We start from the raw sequence: 21,280 nt of genomic DNA, 5'->3' as shown, positions 1-21,280 counted from the left end.
AAAGCTACATCATCAATTCATGAAATAAAATCATCAATTTAAACAGCTCAAAGGATTATTCATGATCAATTATAAGCAAACATGAAATATAAATTAGAATCATATCAGCCATTGCTTGGCATTGGATAAGAGAAGGTATTATGGAAGAAATTGGTAGGAAGTGCCCATACATTTGTTATGATTCTAGCAACAGTAGAGATCTTTGAAGTTCACAGTTTTATTGGATTGGTTAGATTAGTAATCATCATTATAGTAGCAATCTCATCAACAACTGCCAGAGGGTGCTACATTTGATTTGTGCCAACAGTGAAAGCTCACTTAGTCCAAGCTGACCACAGGTCGGCTTGAGGTGCTCTTGGTACATCCATTGCTCAAAATACATCTGCTATACTTTCTTGTTCCATCCCAATCCGAATCTATATGTGTCAACCACAAGTTGGTGCAGGTACTTTTCCAACAGTGGTTTAATCCTAGCAATACAAACCTGACGCATTTCCTGCCATACCTCCACCTGCTGACATAACTGATTCCATTGGCTATAAATAAATTATCATGGTATCTAGTATCCAATGATGAGAGCTACTCTGGGAGACATCACAGTGGTTGCCTACCAAAGCAAATGTATTAAATATTGGGAGGCCACACTTCTACATTAACAAGACGAGTGCAAGCCCAGAGGTTGTTAGTAATTACAGGTCTGGTCTATTTAAAATGACTAAATTTGATTTTCGGAAGTTTTCAGTCTATTTCAGAAATCTGAGTATGGCTGTAAATCAGTACCAAATATTGAGGCATTATCCAGCAACTGGCTTATGATGGTGTCATGGGTGTAGCTAAGTCTACCTACTCTCCATCTTTCAAACTATCTTTATAGAGGGATGTGTGGCTATGAATAGAAGCGCTGATTTCACTCAGTTTGCTGTGAAAAAGGAGAGGATTTACTAAAGACTATATTCATTTTCAAAGGTTAATATTTTTGTGTTATGACTCAGTGGTCAATAGTAATAGAAAGAAGCAAAACCAACAAGTTTTGTAAAACTTAACAATTTCATTATCAAAGCTAAAAAATGAAAATTGAGAAGGAACTTAAAGTATTATGAACTGATTCCAAAATAATCCTAAAAAAGTTCTGTTAAATTCCAACAGAATCAATGTTCAATTAGATTTCAGATCTTTGAATGTAGTGGTCTGCCAACAGTCCCGAGGTGTCAAAATGCCATTGTCCAGAACTCATTTCAATAATTCACAATAGTCCCAAAATAATATTTTTGTCCAATAAGCACTTTCTATTTCCACTGAATAATCCATGGAAATAGTATCTAAATACAACATAAAATAAATTTGCAGACATGATGTTACAACAATAACACTAGAAATAAAAATCCAAAATAGGAATGAATCTGATTGCTCAGTTCTCTCCTTATTATAATACACCTTCAAGAGTCCATTACAGCTGTATACATCGCAATATAGCCCACATAACAGATCTTTCTCTTCAGACTGATATTTTAAAATACCTATTCATGTGACATCACCCATCCAATGGGAAATAACTTAATTCAAAAGAACCCACCTAACCAACCTGTCCAATGGGAAGCATCCTCAAATTTGTAATCAGATCTTATTATTAATGTTATCATTAATGGTCATAAACACCTATGTCAACAACTATTTATAGATCCTACTTAATCTTAACCCTTCATATCTTAAAATAAAATTTAATACTCATGTCCAAAAATTAACTAATATACAGGCCTGTTCTACATATTTATTTATTTATTTATTTATTTATATAAAGTTTGTTTTTTTTAAAATAAAAACTACCCACTTTCCCTAACTGTAAAACCTGTGCAATAAGGAGAACACATATCTTTTTGGGGGAGAGCGGCCTTAACAATTATCTGCTCATGAATCAGTTGTCAACATAGTGAATCAGTTCAGTCAATGTAGTGCTGTAAGATGGGAGTTGGAATTTCAGGTTCCTAAGCTGGACTGACATTGTCCCTTTGTAAATTATTCACATTAATTCATTGTTTGCCTTTTTTTTCCTTCCAAATGCTGCCCAGCTCACCATGAAAGTTCCAAGAATGATTTACTATTCAAGTAAATGCAAACAGTATTCTGATCTGGTTATGGGGATTTACCATCCACTCCAAAAAGTGTAAAACTATACATCAAAGAGTATACATACTAATGAACATCAACACAAGATTCAACAGTCTTGTGAAATGGGTAGACAAAAATTGGATCTAATTTTCAAAATTTAACACTGTTTATATGTATTTTGGTTGATTACATCAAATTCAGGATGACCCAAAGTACTATCCAGATGGTTGTCTTATTCCTGTTGTGGAGAAGACCAAAGTTTGGGGGCTAATTTTCCACTGTAACCTATCTTTCCTTCTGCACATTTGATAGCTCATTGGCAAATGAAAAAAAAAGCTCAGATTTAATAAGAATCAGACGGACAGATCTGAAGGTCATGCCACACCTGGCTATACAGGTCATTAAGTAAAACGAAATCTTGACTAAGACTTGACTGAACAGATCAGCTTCTAAATGTTACCTGCTGATGTCTGAACTGATACACAATCCAAAGGGACTTTTTTTTGGCGAAGCAAATGAAGCATCACTTTATCTCAGAAGAATCATGCAATAATGACTTTTGGTCCAAAAGTATAAACCTTGTATGCTCAGAAACCAAATTTACCTCCACCTTCTGGTCAACAAATTTGTCCTCAGTTAGAAGTAACAAAAGTATATGTTTCAATTATTGCTAAATTCTATATTTACAAATGACCACTGTTTTCAAAACCTCTTAAATGTTATGTATATCTATCCTGTGTTATTTTAAATTCTTGGTACATGATTGCATTTGTATCATGTGTACTTTTTATTCACGACTATAAATTGTAATGATCATCCAAAAAATTCAGATTTCCTCTGCATGCTTAAAGACATGCAAAACCAGAAATTTGAAACCATGCTAATAGCCTAAATCTTACAACAAAATGATTTGCTCTGAAAAAAGTTTATTCTGTACTGTTGGCTGCCAAGTCACACTAGTATAAAGGGTAATGAAAGGGAAGAAAAAGTAATAAAAGCTGCCTGGCAGTCACCACAATTCCAAATAGAAGATTTCATGTTCTGTACTCAGATATATGTAATTCAGTATCATCTTCATACTTAGAAAAATATGTGCACTGAAAATTTCAAAAACAAGTTTCATAATGTCAACTTAATTCATCATATAGAACAAACTGCAGAATTAAGATGTCTAAAGAAACACTTTCAGGTACAACATTCATGAAAAATGGAGGAAACATATCTAAGTAATAAAGATCTGACTTGCATTCATTACATTCTATTTGCTCTACTCAGTCTGGCATGCCAACCACCTGATGATGTAATGATTCACATCTAGCTGGTGAGTGACTGTTTTGGCACTTCTTTGGAAATTCTGTACAACAGTTAGTTGACAGATTTGCCATGGTGTTGATCACTTCATAAATGCTGTACCTGAAAGTCTTTCTTTAACCTCTAAAGAATTTTGCAAAACTAAATGTCAAGTTTAAAGAAACTGATAGACAAATAAGTAGACACAGCATTCTTTGTTTTTGAAAAGGGGACAAACGGCTTGAACACGTATATTTTAATGCCAAGAGGAAATATATTGGAGTTTACATTATGATTGTTATGCAAGAAGATACTCAAATTTCAATGGAATTTTTTTCAGCTTCTACTGTCACACCTTCAAACAATATGAAGAAAAAGTAAGAAAACTTTTAAATTAACAATCCCATGGAACAATGTTAATACGGTCACCATTCAGAATTCAGTGACTGCCAGAGAGACAAACAGGAAAAGAACAGGCAGACAATGAAAACAAAAGAGAGAAATAGAGGGGAAAATATATATAGTATAGTAGACCAAATAATACAATCTACCTAAATATGTCTTCATACAATCTGCATCATCCAGGCACATTTGGACCTGCACTCCCTGTGTCAAGTGATCTGTAAATAAACAATAATTATATTTTCTTTCAAAGTAAAAATTAACTTCTTTTATTCATGCTATTCAGAACAGAGCAACAGTATGACTGAAAGCCTGAAAGCTGTAAAGTGACAAATAAACAATTTGTTTGGCATTAAAGGAAGTTTTACTCAAGACAAATAATTCATAAATAGTGAAACATACAGTAATATAATATAATGAATTTGATTCATATTAATGAACAAGTTAAACCTATTCAATATGTTTTAATTTAATTAAATGTAAAGCAAGCAAATTTCAGGAACTGATGTCTCCTGCTTTTCTTTTCTAGTGCAGTTTTCTTGCAAGAAGGAATTATAAGATGACTGTGACCACAGAAACAACACAGTTTAATACCAAAGTCTGTTGAAATCAAAAATAAATGAATGGAGTTTGTATGGAAAAAAAGCAATCACGTCCAACAGTTAGGGGGCCATAACTCCACTAAACAAGAACCCCATGTGGACATAATATCACGTACAGTACCTGATACCAAACTGTACAACACTTCTGCAAGGCTGCATGAGACACTGTCTTTAAGTAAACACTTAATAAGGGACAAAAGGTGGAAGGATGGACTAACATATAGATAAATAGATAAGAATAAAAACTAAAATCAAATACTTCATGCAACCAATCACTTACACAATCATAACATAAAAACCCAGGTAAGAAAGTGACATCCATTCCTAATGATATAGTCCACCTTACTGATGCAGCCAAACCAAATGCAAACACAGTTTGGGACATATTACTGTAACAGTTTTTTTTTTTATATATTGATTGATGAAATTGAAAAGAAAGTTTAGGCTTAGCTCAAACAACTGGACAAAATGAATGTATATTAATCCCTGTATTTTCCAGATACATTCATCAGTTCAAAGGTTGTGAAAGGCATATATACTGAGAAACTGGACACTGGCTATTAGATATTCCAAAAGTACTATACCAATATATCAAATTGTCTTTGCATTGTTTACTAATAAAACTGTGAAATAAACACCCTAAGGAAGTAAGAATCAAAGGTCACTATTACTGGTTTGCAGACTGTTTCTTTGTTCAACAATCAACAACTAATGATGTTGATAACTAAACTTAATTCAAAGGTGACTAGGTCAAGTTTATACATTGCTGCTTATCAAACAATCAACAGAAGTGTCACTGACAAAACTTATTACAGCTCAACTGTCTAAAGGTCTCACAGCTAGCTGGTTAAATGGGCTAATCCTTTAGTGAACAATAGCTCAGTAAATTCTAAGACTGGCTTTTCACTAAAGATTCGTGTTATTTTAAATTTCTTTTCAACTGGTAAGCAGGCATATGCCTTGATGAGATAATAATAGATACCAGTCATAGTTTTACTGGTTGAGACAGCAATTACTTAAACTTATTAAAGTATAAGCATAATTATGATGAAAACTGTAACCTGTACCTGGTGTTTTCAGACAAGATATTTGCCATACAATATAATGAAGCACATACTGTTTTTTTTTTTTTTAAATTGATGGAAGTTGAGTACCCTGGAGATACACCCATTTCTGGTCCCTCTTCAATTAGACACATTTGATGGCAGTCACTTCAAAGGGATAGAAATGCAGTGTTTGTCAAGTGACAATGACTTGCATGCCAAAAGCAATGCTGTATATATTGATTAATCATGCAAACATATATAATAGATTCCTGGACCATGATAATTAAATGCATTCCCTCTGTTTGGGCCTAACACATTTTCTTGAAAAGATTAGTAACATGCCATGGTTTGGTAATGATAATATGGATACTTGAATAGTTCACAATGGTCAAATATGACAAAATTGTAATGCAGTCATCGGTGCTGAAGGCACACGATGAGTGGAGGTTTCTCATGGTGCACAACGATTACAGAGGACTGTCAGCAGACTGAGTGTTGACTTGTGGGGAAATCTATTGCAAGCCACAGGGATAAACTTACGGTTTGCTGCATTGACCTAATACAAACATGTGAAACTCCCAAAAGAAAAGTTTTCCTCCCAAGATGAGGGGTCTCTCCTCTCTCTCTCTCCTGCCATTCAGTTAGATCTCCTGCATATGCAAAATTATTGAAAACTTTTTTCCATTTTATTCACATCTTGCTTCTATTGTAGTACATTTACCATGCTAACTGCCTGTGATCATAGAACAGGCTTAAGCAAGGCAATAACGTGTAGCTGCTAATTTCAAGCAGCATAAAATAATTTATTTTTTATTCTGTTGGCAGAGTTGATGCGCTTCAATGTTCGAAGCATGATGTGGAATCAGATTTAATTCTGAAATTATTAAAGAAACTAACTGATTATGATTGGTTTTCTAAAGAGCATAAAAAAATTAACATTATTTTGATTTTCAGTGCAGGGTAGGTTCTGTTTCAGTGCTTAAAGTTGTTGAGATGGATTCAAGTCTGTAATATATGTGATCAAACAAAATTCAGACAGGATTAAAGATGTTAATTGATCGTGGTTTGATTACTAAAAAGCTCATGTGGCATCAAACTGAGTCAGTTTGGGTTTGATGTTTAAAATTTGTTGAGATATCTAAGAGTGCAATATTTCCCATGTTAAAATGCCAAAATTGAAGCAAATGAAATATCACATGATATTCAATGATGGATGAAGATGTGAATTTCCGCGTTTTGAACCAAGTTAAAAAAAAACGACAAATATGCATTCTGCCTTCTGATAAAGCTCATCATAAAATGAACTATAATGGCAGGAATGACATGTCACAGAAACCCAGTCTCATGAAAGCATATTAAATGCAACAGCAAATATGCCATCACTGAAATCTGTGTTAGCAGAACTGCATTCAATGTGGATAAAGTACATATGCAGAGACACTGTATACCAACCTTATAGCTGACCATAATCTCCTGTTTATGGCAGTAGCTCATTTTTTAGATCCAGGCAAAACAATTTTCTGCAACTTTGAAATTACACCAATGTTCTAATACAAATGCATGAAAACTTTAACTCACATAATGACCCAAGCTCTGGGCCCTTACTGGGAAAATAGAAGTCATAAAAAATATTCACCATTCATACTGAAAATCATCCCTCATTTTTTTGTCAAAACTCCAAGCCAAATGTTTTACATCTCCCAATTTATCCTAAGATGACTTCTTCGTTCACATGCATACTGATGAGATTTATGCACAGCTTTAAACATTTTCTTTACAAAACAGCATTTTTTATGTGAGTCTGTGAAGTCCATATATATATATATATATATATATATATATATATATATATATATATATATATATATATATAGAGAGAGAGAGAGAGAGAGAGAGAGAGAGAGAGAGAGAGAGAGAGAGAAAGAAATGATGGATCAATAAAATTATAGAACTTACCCAATACAATTAATTCCACTTCGGGTCCTGTGAACACTGAGTCATATTTAATCGAATAATTTGCAGCATCATCTGGGTCTACACAAAGAATCCAGATACTACTATTGTCATCCATATACATCCTTCTGGCATATCTAGGTGTTATATGCTCCACAGTGATAGCTGATTTTTCCGATATCCATTGGGCAATGAGTGCAGAGTACACATACAAGGATATTTTTCTGTGCCTATCCACTGCAATGTCTGAAAACAACTTAACTGTATTCCCTCTGGGAGCAGGTAATTTTGTTTCTGTAAAAAGAAGACAGATTCATACAACTATTATTCATTTTGTAATTTTTCTGTTTTCTTAAAAAGAAGACAAATATTCAGGGATTCATATGAGTTACAACATTTGGTCTGCATGGAGAGATCATGGTATAAAGAAAATAGAGGCTTAAATGGGAATCAGATTCCTCAATGACCTGCCACCTTCCCTAATAAAAAATGCAGAAGCACTCAGCCAAGAGATCTGGTAATCCTAAAATGGCAACTCTTGACATGCTATTACATGCAGCATATGTCATCATGCTTTTTTCACCAAATACTAAAAAAAATTATTTCATGTTTCTTCATAAAAAAACTGTAACTGGTCTTACATACTGTGTCCAAAAATTAGGATCAAGAATAAAATTTACTCACAACTATCCAAAATCTTTGGGTTCAGACAAAAAAATGTATAGTGTCTAAAATCTTAGGTTTTCTGTAGACTTAAGGCAATGATGTAATTTTTTTTCTTCAAAATGTATTTTGTGGCCAATAATTGTTCTTAAAATATGCTTCAGAAGTACTTATCTTTGTGCAACACAGAAGTTACATTTTACTGAGTGAAACTCATAGGCTTTGGGTAACAATCATTATAACCACAACTAGAGCATAGTTCATGAAATAGCAATTTACCTTGATCAGCCACTAAAACGGAGTTGCCACATCAAATGCATGACCTTTCATCTAATTCCTATACTCATTCATATCTACAATACACAGTTCACAGGTTGAGGGTAACATTAAAACGGAGTTGCCACATCAAATGCATGATATTTCATCTAACTCCTATACTCATTCATATCTACAATACACAGTTCACAGGTTGAGGGTAACATTAAAACGAAGTCGCCACATCAAATGCATGACCTTTCATCTAATTCCTATACTCATTCATATCTACAATACACAGTTCACATGGTAACATTAAAACAGAGTTGCCACATCTAATGCATGACCTTTCATCTAATTCCTATACTCATTCATATCTACAATACACAGTTCACAGGGTAACATTAAAATGGAGTTGCCACATTAAATGAATGACCTTTCATCTAATTCCTATACTCATTCATATCTACAATACACAGTTCACAAGTTGAGGGTAACATTAAAACGGAGTCACCACATCAAATGCATGACCTTTCATTTAATTCCTATGCTCATTCATATCTACAATACACAGTTCACAGGTTGAGGGTAACAGTAAAATGGAATGTTTACCTTTCAAAAATTGATAACTGCAATGGCTATATATAGCATAAAAAAGTATATGTTGTCATGAACACAAATACGTAACCCATAATTTTACCTCCATGACACTGTTCTATAGGTACTGCATATTATAGCAAATTCTGACAGGTCTAAAACTAAGCAGAAGTTTAGAAGTATGTTTTTTCAACAATTCAAGTCTATTCTTAATTTCAACCAATCAGTTTGAATGAAAAAAAGAATCATAAGAAGAAGAAATTATAATTATGTAGGACTTACCCCTCACTATTGCATAACTTACTCTTTTTCATGCTGAAAAAAAACATGTCAATGTGATATGAATATATCATCCCACTGAGTGGAAAATTGTAGACAGGACATGGTCCACCCATGCACCTCACAAGCTCATGTGCAGAACAGTCATCTTCTTCACGGATGACAATTATGCCAGGGCATCCGAGATTGGCAGTAGGAGGGCAAATGGTAATAATTAAAATGATTTTTACATTACATTTTAATAGCAGTAACACACATGCAATTGAATTTGTTAGTTATGTGTGTTGGTTGATGTCTTAAAACATTATCAGACAATAATGGTGAATTCTTGGACTTTGTACCAGATGGGATCAAAAAGTGACATTTACAGGATATTGTGAATCAGAAAAACATGGACATAACTTTCAATACTTATTTGTAAGACCTGTGGAATTAACACAGTATGGGATATTATGAATCAAATCATTCTGAACTACTTTATAGGTCACCTATAATGTGACCTATAATTGAATTCATGGATATATCATATATATGGATTTAAAATGTCAAACACTGTGGATTTTATTGGATTTAATTAGGACAAATTTCAAGTTATCAATTTATATGTAACAGATCCAAAACTTCAATGAAAAGATGATGAGAGAAACGGACACGACTTATATGATTGTGGTACATCACTACATTCAAGCTTATTGGTACATCAGAACATTTAAGACTATTGGAATTTACTCAAAACATTCTATACTTTTTGATTGTTTGTGATAGAATGTTTGGGATTTATTTCACAATACTGTGTCTTTTGAATTTTTACTTTGTATTCTAGACAAATAAATTATTGTGTTTAATTCTACTTTCTGTAACATAGAATAAGACACAGGGTTGCAACAACACAGTAACACATTCTTTTTACCAGGAAAGTGGTGAATTTGGAGTTTCGCAGGTTGACCAACAGAGCAGATTCAAGACCTCCATGCAAAGATGCTGAGAGAAAGGGGCATGTGCTTTTGCACTACAACCTATGTGTTGCCAGAGGAGACCATGACACATCAACTCCTTACTGTGTTGATGAACCCTTGTAGATCTAGGAATACAGCCCTCATTTCTAGATTGTTGATATGGAGGGATGACTCATCCACATTCCAAAGACCCTGGAAGGTTTGACCCTCTGGTGCTAAGTAAGCACCCCTACTGGAATCTCATGTGTCAGCTAACTGACAGGAGTGAAGTTCAGGTGCATGCATTGGGATTGCAGTCAGGAATCTGTCTAAATTATTAACCAATGCTGATAGTGATGACAATCTGATCCTAATGGAGTTATGGCTGAGTGTGCAATTTCCACTTTGCCACAAGGAGAAACTATGGGGTACATATGGAGACATCTCAGAGGTACCAGATCTGCTGCAGCGATGCATGAGGGTTTCCAGTTGTGAGAGGTAAAGGCAAACAGACAGTGATGCATTGGCTTGTAGCAATTCTTGATGTGTCAAGAAACATTCTGTTTCGTTTCAATGAACCCAGACTAAGTTCTGGTCAGTAAGGAAACTCACAATCATGTAAATGAAGTCATGAAAAAAGTGTTTAACTTCTCAGGGTCAGTAAAAGATGCAACTGAGTTACTGTCAACCAGCAGTGGAACAAATCCTGATAGAAGGACTATACCTGGACAGTGTGCATCAACCAGTCATCAAAAGAACTGAATGGAGATATGCTGCTACAACTTCTAGAAAAGCGATTCCAAAAACAACCCAGTAATTTAGTCCCTAGGGCTGTCCCCACCCTCCTCCTTACATAAGAAAGGAAAGAGGATTAGAGAACTTCCTCTTCTGGGGTTGTCAGCAAGCATACCTTTGACCAGACTGTTGCAGAATTTCATTTTAATTGAGGTTGCAGACTGAACATGGGCTGTACTTGTTTCAAGAACTTTGGAGATGGCACCTGAAAGCAATTTGCATTACCACACTTCATGGCTGATTGTAATGGGTCTGGAGCAGTTGTGCTGGGTGATCATTCAGATCTTAGGAAATCACAGTAGGAATGAGTCCTCTACGAATGTCTTGATTTCCAAAGGTGCAGCCTGGAAAAGGTCTTTACTACAGTTGAGTGTGACCAAGCAACATCACTGTGAAAAATGTGCACAAGTTAGGCCACTGATACAGAAAGGGTATGATGGAAGGTTTTAGACACAGACTTCAGCACATGTTTTAATGCAGCTGCATTCAGGAAGACCTCTTTCAGCACACTAAATGAAGTAGCTGAGAAGAGGTCATCCTGAAAGGATATGGAAACCAACAACCACAGTTTCTGTTGAACTGCTTTGTTTGGAATACAGGACTAGAATCCAGTAGAATACTGACTTGAGATGCTTTGGCATCTAGTTAGCTTTGAGAGGCCACTTAGAAAAATGTATCATGTATGTTAAGGCAGAGGTCATAGTATAAGGAATGGACCACCCACTATGTTGCCAAGCAATATCCTGGCCTGCAGAAAACCTCATGGACGAATGAAGTAACAGGACATCTTACTGAGTTTGGATGCCTGATAACCTTTCCACACTGGACAGAATCTTTTTGGACTGTGCACCTGATGGTCATAGTATAAGGAATAGTTTCAGGCACAAGACCATGGGTAAGAGGCCATAAACTTCATTTACTGCCTTGTCATATAACCAAATCTCCACCTCCTCATCCAATTAAGGAAAGGTAGCAGGCTGCTTCCACATTAAAACTCAGTTGAATCAATGATGGTACACAGAGCATCTTCATCATCTAATTAATTCTGCACATGGAATGGCAGAGCCACGTTATGTCCATCACAGGTGTAGGTGACATAGGGACACGGCAATATAGTTTGTAACTCCATGCAGTGCTCTGTGTGTACTAGAAGTTCCAGTAGGAAGACGAGACTGCTAGTCTTTCTTGAATGGTATAGATGACACACCTCTAGCTTTCCAGGTTGATGCAACCTATGAGGGGCTAATGGTGGTTCATGAGCTGCAGCATCAGCTCTACTCTCTACTCTGAGTCCAGGGTCAAGTAGTCCATGGAGGCATATAGGACCACTTCCCTTAAGGTCATGGGTCCCATATTCCACAGGAATTCAAAGGATAATAGGAAAGGGGTTGGCTTACTAATCTTATCACCTTTCCCACTGTGAAATCCGTAAGTGGATTTACAATCCTCCATAGGATGTGACAGTCAAGCTGGAAAAGGTGTGGGCTCTGCCAGCAACCCCTGTTGCAGTACTGAGAGTGAGGCCATAATATGATGATCTGTAAAACGTGACCAGCATCTGGTATAGGCTGGCTGGAGACCAGTGACCTGTATGATCTGACTGGACAAAGGGAAGAGCTGACTTGGGAAAGGTGCCTAACAAAAGATCACCAGGCATTGACTAGTAACTGGACGATGACTGGTCAGGAGACATAGCTTTGTCACAACTGTAATCCTCTGATCCACCCCTGTGAGGTATAAGGTGCTGCTCTTCCCTCACTTAGAGTGCGACACACTATCGAGGATGTGACTGGTACAAAAGCATGCTCTTAAAAATATTTCTGTTTATTATGTCTTTATATATATGTAGCTTATAATAATACTGTTTTTTTAAATTAATATTATTATTACTGTGTAAAACTATGTAAGTTTACTTTGTATGTAGTTGTTGTTGTTATAGGGTTTAACGCCATTTTCAGCACAAGATAGGCTATACATGGCAGCCAGTATTAATGGTGGAGGAAGAACCCGGGAAAACCCCAGAAAGAACCACCAACCCACGAGAAGCTACCAGCAAGCTTTCTCATATATCCACATTTGCCGAGGCCGAGACTCGAACCCACACAGACAGAGGTGAGATGGCAGTGATCTGTGATGGAGAGCGCTTTAGACCACTCGGCCACACTTTGTATGTAAATGTGCATATAACAGAGGGCCTCAAGGAGAACTAGTTCCATGCAACTGTGTCACCCTCTTTAAATAAATTCACTGTTATTATTATTATTATTCTTATTATTATTTTTATTGTTATTATTATTCACCGCTCCAGTGGCCTAGTGATTAGAGTGTCTGCCTCGGAAGTGGGAGGTCGTGGGTTCAAACCCCAGCCGAGTCATACCAAAGACTTAAAAAATTGTACTAACAGCTGCCTCACATGGCGCTCAGCATTAAGAGGTTAGTGTTAGAACTGGTCGGCCTGGTGTCAGGATAATGTGACTGGGTGGGACATCATGCTACATGTCTGCAGCATGATGTCCCAGTGCTAGACATCCCTATAAACTGCCACACTGCAGACATCGTAGCAATATGACTGAAAAATTGTTAGAGCTACGTTAAAAATCCTAATCACACACACACACACACACAAACTATTATTATTATTATATCTATTTGGGTTTAACACTGTATAATTGGTATATCCCAGTTTTATCTGCATTATTGAATTTAGAAATCTGATCACAATCTGTGATTGTATTCTCCACAAAATTCATCATTTTTACTTCAAACTGTCATACACTTTTACCTTAGCAACTGGTTGGCTCATCCAAGAATGATATCACAGCAAATTGAGTCATAATCAAGAGAATCAGTATATCAATAATGTTGTAAAATTTAACTCTTCATTACTTTTAACAGTAAATTTCTGGATTTCAGTTGGAATATTTGTTTTACCAGAGAAACTGCTTTTTAATTTTCTCTTTAAGGAAATTATTTCAGCCACAAATTGTCCCATCCTCAATCCATTTCTGCACATCAGTTATTCAAAGTATTTTGAGTAATATTTTATCTGATTATTTGCAAAATGCACATGAAAAACCAGAAAGCAATCAAAAACTACAAAGCTTGTCTCTACTACTTTCCTTGTGCCCTTCATCATGCAGAAAATAAATAAAGATTAAAGTGATCTCAAGCTATTACATTGCAATGTTTTAACTTTAGAACTGAACTATTTATCATTTTAATAATTAAAATGTGAACGTTTCATTTTTTCACTATATAGCCAATATTTTTGACGCTACATGTTCTGATTAGTTCTATTTAGAAACAATATCATTTCCTTATATCCATTGTTGAACTCTGTGCACATCATTCTTTTAAATCCATTGTTGAACTTCATGTAAAGGAGTATGGTGACAGAGTCATTCATCCTTCAATCCCATTATAAATAAACATCTCTTTCACAAACATGCTTTCAGTGTCTTTGCTAGATCCAATTACAACATGGCTTCATCCTGTTGCAAATTTTTGTTGAATGGTCAAGGAACCACCATGCTTGCCAACCAGTCTGCCAAAGGAATACTAGAGAGCCTGCTTATTACCTGCTGACTCACTGGTCCCAAAGTTTTGGTCCCTCACTATCAGTAAACCAATACCATCATCTGAGCCAATGTCACCATAAACTGCAGCATCCAAAACCCCCACAGTTCTACTACTCTCCATAATTTTTTTTTACAGCTTATGATTGCTCCTCTAAAATGGATGGCTTCCTGGCAAAACAATGAGAATTTATTCTGTAATTACCCTGGACAGCCAGAGTATATGAGGTAACTGGGTTTCTCAATACTGAAATACATTTTCTGTATCTTTGCATTTTTTTTAAAAATTGACTGCTTTTAAAATCTGATTGAAAACTTTTTGCCATGTCCACCCATAGAGGCCAGATATTACTGGGAGAAAGCCATGTTTTGAGTAACCATGGAGTGACAGTGCAAGTGCATAGTTCATGCATCCTTCATCTATACCTTGATTAACCTCTACAGGTGAGGCCTCACCTAAAAAAAAAAAAACATGCAGCCGGCAGTCAACTTACATAACTCTTACACTCATACACATGTACAATACATGGTTAACCTGCTAAGGTAACATTTCACAATATACAATATTTAGTCCTTCTTCTAACTGAATTCTTAAGAAAGGGCCTTCTGAGTAGGCTAGAATATATATAGGTCAAGCATGAACTACTTAAAGTGATCATTAGCACAAATACTTAAAGGAAATCTAAAAGTCATACAGGTTATGTAGGCATTCAGAACGAAATATTACAGTTATGAGTGTCATATGTTAGAATTTGATTACCTACACATATATACCTTTAAATGGCAATTATACATTTTATTTTGATCCTTAGACAACTATATTCCTTTGGGAGGTCATTATTTGCATGCCAAGAGACATACAGTACAATCAATCTTAAATTACCCTAATATTTTTGGACAAGGTTGACCTAAAGGTGTGATCCAGTACAAACCAGATTGAATGTCACATGCTGTGCTGTCAAAATGAAAGCAGTGCATTTTGAACACAAATTCATACTATCATGTTATTTGTTATGACATTACCATTGTCCTCATTTCTAACCCAGTTTCATACTGGCTACCAATATAAACATCGATATCGATTAATAAGTTTTGTCTGGGTGTTGTTGGGTTTTTTTTACATTTAAGGTGAAGAGCATTCAGCAATCAGGACTGCATAGACGATGGTTAAACTATTTTAGTATTAAATTTTCAAACAACAATTAATATCTAATTTAATCTAAATAAAAGTACCCACATAACCACAATGACATAGAACAAGTCCGAGTGTGGGAATGGACACAACTATCAACCAGATCCTTCATACTGTACTTCCTACAGATGCAAAACAACTGCTGCAACCACAGACACTCATTTCTGCCACTGAAAAAGGAAACAGTTGACAACACCCCCTCTCCTTCTACAAATAACAAAGGTGACTAGAACTCGTGCTGTTTGGAATATGGTCCCTTTCCTATTTTGTGCTAAAAACTTATTTATCTTGTTGGCATGTTCAGTCACTGATTATATGTATCAGCATATAAGCAGACATTACAAATTTGTTCCCTGTACTTTACTGATCATTTATTAACCTCACTTGCATGAAGTTCCCATGTTGCTTTGTATCTTAAAGGACCTAATACTGATGTCAATATTTCCAATGTGTCAGACTGTGAATATGCCAGTTATTTCTAATTGGTGGTTATTGTTTTCCTCTGGACTTAGCAAACAATAACCATCAATCAGAATTAAATGTGATACATTTCTCGGTGTGAGACATTGGAAGTGTAGCCTCTCAAATGCAAACAACAGAGAAACTTCACATTAAATAATCAGTAAAGGTCTTAAATCATCCATGGGCAACACATTTGGAATGTCTTCTTTTATGCTGATATATGTTATCAATGGCTGAGCATGCTGAATGGATTAAATAATCAGCATGGAATGGGCAGTACTGAGACATGGTGAGTGCTACAATTTAAAATGTCTACCCTGATATTTAGAGTGACATACATTTGTGGTAAGGGTGTGGTACTTAAATAGTGATGCAGACAACCACCAAGTTAAATGATTCTAGCTTAAACACAGGTTAATAAGTACGCTAAAAACGCACAATGTAACTGAAGTAAATGAAGCATGAAATGAGGTCACTTTATCAAGATGAGGGTATAATGTACTCCTCAGGATGCATCCCCTCACCAAGTTTCATAATTCTAGGTAAAACAGTATTTATATGCATTCAGAAAACCAGACTTAAATGCAATGTATATGCAATGATACATGAACAAACTTGCCCCGTCATCCCCTTCCTTTGGAGTTTATTACTATGACATCCACTCCAACCTGTTGTCTAAAACCTAGGTCGAAAGAACAGTTGTTATTCAGCTAGGCACATATATATATAATGTGTATGTACTTGCTTATAAGATGATGCCAACTGCAAACTGCATAGACCAGATCTGTTGTCACATAATGCATTGGCAAATATGGGTCTGTGTAGTTTGTTAGGAGCAATCATCAGAACAAACAAAACAGACCCTCATCTACAGATTCCTGACATATTATGCTATGGCAGATCAGGATCTTTGTTGCTTGCAGTTTGACTTGACTTATAAGCGAGTATATATGTTATATGCTTTTATCTGTACATATCCCGACACCAATGGGGGCAGGAAGGGGGAGTAGTAAGATAGCTTACCTCTACTTTCATGAAATGAACTACTCAAAAGGGAATGGAAACATGAGGAAATGTATACCAAATTGTGTGAATCATCCAACAAAGTTCAAACTTTTAGAAGCACATGAAGGAAGAAATGTACACACGTACATAATGGGGTTTAATGGAATGTCAAGACATTTTAATACCAGCTATATGGTGTGGAATAAAAGTTATGTTCTAAAAAAAAAAAAAAAAAACCACATGATTCTTGAAAAACTACATGCTACATTAAGACACATTTTGAAACTGAATCATCCTCTGTTCTGCACCAATTTTAACTTCTGATATTCTGCTCCATTTTTTTTTCCAGGCATGTAAACTGTATATAATAAGTATTAGTATTTATAAAACAAAGGTTTAATGTTTAACGTCTGCAAGCTTCTCTCTGAAATGAGCACACTACAGCAAGTGAACTATCTCAATGAAATAATGAGAGAAAATGTTTAACCTTTAAACACCTGTCATTCTTAGACCAAATGCCTTGAACTTGATCTTTATACAGAATGCAGATGAGAAAAAAAATCAAAATAAATGATTAGTTGATTTTATGTAAGATTGTAAGTATTATGACAACCTACCTGAAGACACTCCCAGTGAATGTAGCAGCAGAAAATACCAGCATAGACAGCATGTCACCATGCTTGATCTAAAATGTATAAAATATATATGCATAAAAAGTATCTCTTATCAGTTGCAATATCCATCCTGTACTGAAATAATTAACCTGTAGATCATGGTAGCGAATATGATGTCATAAAATAGAATATGATGTCATAAAATCTGTTACATCTCAGACTTTTACAAAAATGTCAAAGTTATTATAAATATTAAAATAGAAGCAACACCAACAAATAGTATTGAAGGCTCTGCACCTTAACTGTCACCATGAAACTTTCAGAGAAAAATTATCTATCTCTGGACTTTTACAGTGGTGGCCATGTACTAAACATGGGTCAAAATAAAGAGGGCATCAAGTGGAATCTTCACAATCAAAGGTAGTACGAATTTATTTATCAATATGCGTAGCTTTCATTGTGACGTAACAGCGTGCAACATTCAATCCAGATTGTACTGGAACACACCTTTAGGTTCATTTCGTCACAAAATGTATACATACTTTAACATTCATTGTGGTGTATGCACCTCGGGGCATATAAATAATGACTTTCCAAAGGAATGTGGATGCATACGAATCCAAATGAAGTGAATACTTGCCAATTAAAGGTATATAGAATCAAATTCTAAAAAATGGCACCCATTACTGAAATAGTCGGTGTTGAATGATTACATGACCTATGTGACTTGTACTACTGTTTGAAACGCGAATAGGTTTACAGTGTTAAGGCCCTCCTGGCGACAGTCAGGTTAGAAATTATAAACTGATGAATGAAACGATTAAGTTTTGTGCATTTTTTATATCCTTCACGACTTCCACTTTTAAAATCGATTGGGGGGTGGGGATACAAACAAACGGGAAGGTATGCGAATACTTCTACTGGACGGTGTACTAAAACGTTCCGCTAATATCAACAGAGCAACCGGTTCTATTTCAGCATATTATAAGAATGTTTGAAGATATTGCATACATATCCTTAAACAAATCAAATAGTAATCTTCATACCAGTATTGCCGAATTCAGAAACGCGAGTAAAATAACATTTATCTTCTTCATACAATATCTTCTGCTGAATCGTCCGCCATACTAGTTCAAGTAATATTACTTCCTTGTTCAGCCTCGTTTTTCGGTGTGACACATACGGACATTGCATCCATCTTCGGAAATGCAAACACACCGTAGTAATTATGGCGCGCATTGAATATATATCGTACAATCCAAATATGGTATAGCATGTGTGTGTGTGTGTGTGTGATTTGGATTTGTAACGTAGCTTTAAACAAAATTTCAGTCATATCGCTACGATGTCTGCAGTGTGGCAGTGTATAGTAATGTCTAGTACTGGAGCATCATGCCGCAGACATGCAGCATGATGTCCCACCCAGTCACATTATCCTGACACCAGGCCGACCAGTCCTAACACTAACCTCTTAATGCTGTTTGTTGACACCTCTTAGCTCCGTCCCAGCATATATGGCTGGTTAGAACTTAGAAGTGACACCCTGTTTTTCAAAAAGTGTATTTTGGTGTGGGTTTCCCTGTCCTCCCGTTTGTATATGAGTATTGTTGTATTAAAACAATAATGTGGTAAAAATTTAGCAGGGTTGCTATATTTTTTATCTATCAAATGAGTACGTTTTCTTAAGCCATATAGCTACTTGATGTACTATCTTCCCTATGTCAGAGCTTACGTTGGGCCTGATTTCCATCATAGTAGTTTACATTTTGGGTCGTACTATTACTCCATGACTTTCTCATTCACATCCTTTACCTCAAACAATAAATATCAACAACACCAACATTAAATTCATACAATCAGTACTAAACCTAGCTGTTACTCTGGACAGTACTCTCACATTGCACCAACATGTCATGAACATATGCAAGGCTGCATATTTTGAGTTGAGACGCATCAGCTCCATTCGCAAATATCTTTCAGTTGATGCCACTAAAACACTTGTGTGTTCATTAGTACTTTCAAGACTGGACTATTGTAACTCAATTCTGTCTGGTTCATCTCAATATCTACTACAGAAACTTCAAACAGTTCAAAACACAGCTGCTCGGATCATACTTAGAGTACCACTATCAGAGCACACCTCCCCGCTGCTCTGTACCCTACACTGGCTATCCATTCGATCCAGAATCAACCACAAAATTTGTTCTCTGTGCTACGTTTCAATGACGGACTCTAGTGCAACATACCTATCCGACCTCACCCATGCGTATACACCAGCAAGATACTTACGCTCCTCCTCTGACAATCGTATACTCATTATTCCCACTATGAAAACAAAGTCATATGGACAGCGTTCTTTTGCATACCAGGGCCCAGCAACGTGGAATTAATTGCCCACTGAAATTAGACACAAAGACACAGTGATCCCATTCAAGAGTGCTCTCAAAACTCACTTATTTCGACTGCAAGAACAATCTTAAAGACCTAATAATGTTTCCTATCTTAAATATTCTCAGCATGTTTTTTATGTTTTCTAATTTCATGGTGTTTGTTTTTGTAATCATATCATTATATATGTTTGTTTTTTTTATCTTATATGTGTTGTCTAATGTTGTAAAGCGCTTAGAGCTTCTAAAGATTAGGCGCTATACAAAGTCATCATCATTATTATAATTATTATTATTATTATATATATATATATATATATATATATATATATATATATATATATATATATATATATATATATATATATAAAATAAAAGTCACACTCCCATATAAGCGGATTTACTGATATAAATTTAAAAATTAATTTTAAGTTTTACAATTTAATCGTAAAATAGTTCTTACAAAGTTTATTCAAACATGATTTATTGTAGTGATGTACACAATAATTGTGATAATAAAATTTCCATACGAACATTATCGATCGCTATGGACTTTTACAATGAAAGTTCCACACAGACAAGGTCAAGAAAGTTGATGTTGGATTAACTATTACTAGTACAGGGGAAATCAAGGTACAATTACGTAAACAAGAAGTCGCGCGCATTTTCATTCAACTCTTATTTGGATGTTAAACTATGAATAAGACAGAGGATTAACATAACACTTTTCTGAAGTACATTTTATTTTTAACTCGCACATATGATTTGTTATTGTTGTTGTTATAGGTAAGCTTTCTCACGTACCCACATTGACCGAGCCCGAGACTCGACGCACATATGGCATTTATTCAAAATTATAATAAAGAATAATGTAAAATTTAAATAAAATAAATCTGAATTGACAGCCGCGTTCCTACTGTCTTTTACGTGTATCAAGGAATATATATATATATATATATATATATATATATATATATATATATATATATATATATATATATATATATATATATGTATCTATATATATATATATATATATATATATATATATATATATATATATATATATATATATATATATATATATATATATATATATAATAGGTATAGCTATTATGTACG

General features: G+C 35.2%; 2 protein-coding genes across 6 annotated transcripts in view; both read right to left on the bottom strand.

The window, feature by feature from the left end:
- LOC149773761 (uncharacterized) overlaps positions 1 to 18,905 on the bottom strand; it is a 113,720-nt gene extending 94,815 nt beyond the window's left edge. For all 5 annotated transcript variants that reach the window (XR_016417291.1, XR_016417290.1, XM_089946055.1 and 2 more), the window contains exons 1-4: positions 18,818 to 18,905; positions 17,775 to 17,842; positions 7,403 to 7,693; positions 3,948 to 4,016 (exon numbers count right to left, since the gene is read on the bottom strand). Coding sequence is in view for 3 of the 5 variants with exons in the window: in XM_089946055.1 (XP_089802181.1) it covers positions 3,948 to 4,016; positions 7,403 to 7,693; positions 17,775 to 17,835 (421 nt within the window). In the remaining 2 variants the exon portion in view is untranslated. The remainder of the gene's footprint in view (positions 1 to 3,947; positions 4,017 to 7,402; positions 7,694 to 17,774; positions 17,843 to 18,817) is intronic.
- Positions 1 to 21,280, bottom strand: part of LOC149773759 (CD82 antigen-like) — a 294,550-nt gene that overhangs the window by 247,528 nt on the left and 25,742 nt on the right. The window lies entirely within an intron of this gene.

This window comes from Sinohyriopsis cumingii, unplaced genomic scaffold, assembly GCF_028554795.1.
Source record: "Sinohyriopsis cumingii isolate HCF-2022 unplaced genomic scaffold, ASM2855479v2 utg000615l, whole genome shotgun sequence".
Taxonomy (NCBI): domain Eukaryota; kingdom Metazoa; phylum Mollusca; class Bivalvia; order Unionida; family Unionidae; genus Sinohyriopsis; species Sinohyriopsis cumingii.
Note: the sequence above shows the minus strand (reverse complement) of the source record. Positions and strands in the feature narration are given on the sequence as shown.